This window comes from Perkinsus marinus, assembly GCF_000006405.1.
Source record: "Perkinsus marinus ATCC 50983 genomic scaffold scf_1104296929416, whole genome shotgun sequence".
Classification (NCBI taxonomy): domain Eukaryota; phylum Perkinsozoa; order Perkinsida; family Perkinsidae; genus Perkinsus; species Perkinsus marinus.
In genome coordinates, this window is record NW_003216449.1 from 1 (window position 1) to 1,035 (window position 1,035).

The following is a 1,035-nucleotide window of genomic DNA, read 5'->3' on the forward strand; positions in this document are numbered from 1 at the left end:
GATACCACACCTCCATCACATCATCATCACCAATAATCTTCGATGCTCTATCGAATTCCTCTTCAGTAAGTCCAGTCGATCGTCCGGCCGCCTCCCCTTCCCCCGCGTTAAGTCTCGACTCCAATTCCTTCCTCGCCCTGTCCTCGGCCTCATCGAGAAGGTCAGTCAACTTCACAGTGGCGCCCTAAAGGGAATTTATAATAATCAATGACAGTAACCGTCGAGATGACGACGACCCACCGATCGAGTTTTGAATTTTTTGCCATCATCACCACAGACGACACCAAAGCCGAGGTATTCGAGTTTAGTTTGAGGAGGATGATGCCAACCGGCCATCTTGGCGACTTCAAAGAGCTTCTTGAAATGAACTTCTTGTCCGAGGTCGGTAATATAAACAACTTCATCGGCGTGTAGTTGAGTTAATCGATACCACACCGCCGTCACATCAGTACTATCATAGCCGTAACCTCCATCACTCTTCACTACCATCATTGGCACCTGATAATTCTAATAATAACAAATCGAATTATCAATTATAATATTCACATCATCAACATCAGTGAAGATGCACTTGGCGCCGTTTGATTCGACCACAAGTCCCTCCTTTTCCAACTTCTCAACGATTGGTCCGATCATTTCGTTGTAAAAGCTCTCCCCCTGCTCCTTCAAGCCTTCAATGCCGAGGCGGCTGTAGACCTGATGATGGCGGCCTCGAGGCGTTGGCCTCTCAGTGGCTTTTATTACCTCCTCAAAACTCTTCCTCGAAATATCACAACAAATCTGCCAAGCCTTCCGAGCGTATTCATCACCCGATTGAAGGGCGACAACTTCTTCTTGGGAACGTTTCTTGAAGTCGGGTTCCTCATCGAAACTAAAAGATGTTATTAAAGTAACCCCAAAAGGTCCGGACTATACCGCTTCTTAGCCGCTTTATAAAAGGATTGAAGATCAGAGACTTCGGGGGTGTGGGTTGAGGAAGTCGGGATAAGCGTCCTTCATGTGTTCAATCAACATACCCAAATTGAGTACCCCAAT

At 46.6% G+C, this 1,035-nt stretch overlaps 1 protein-coding gene across 1 annotated transcript; it reads right to left on the minus strand.

The window, feature by feature from the left end:
- Positions 1-10: 10 nt before the first annotated feature.
- Positions 11-871, minus strand: Pmar_PMAR013791 (arginyl-tRNA synthetase, putative; the record flags this gene model as incomplete). The annotated part of the gene is made up of 4 exons (XM_002787400.1): positions 11-184; positions 241-507; positions 556-696; positions 745-871. Coding segments are annotated over 4 exons (709 nt in total), but the record flags the coding sequence as incomplete, so codon positions are not given.
- Positions 872-1,035: the final 164 nt, after the last annotated feature.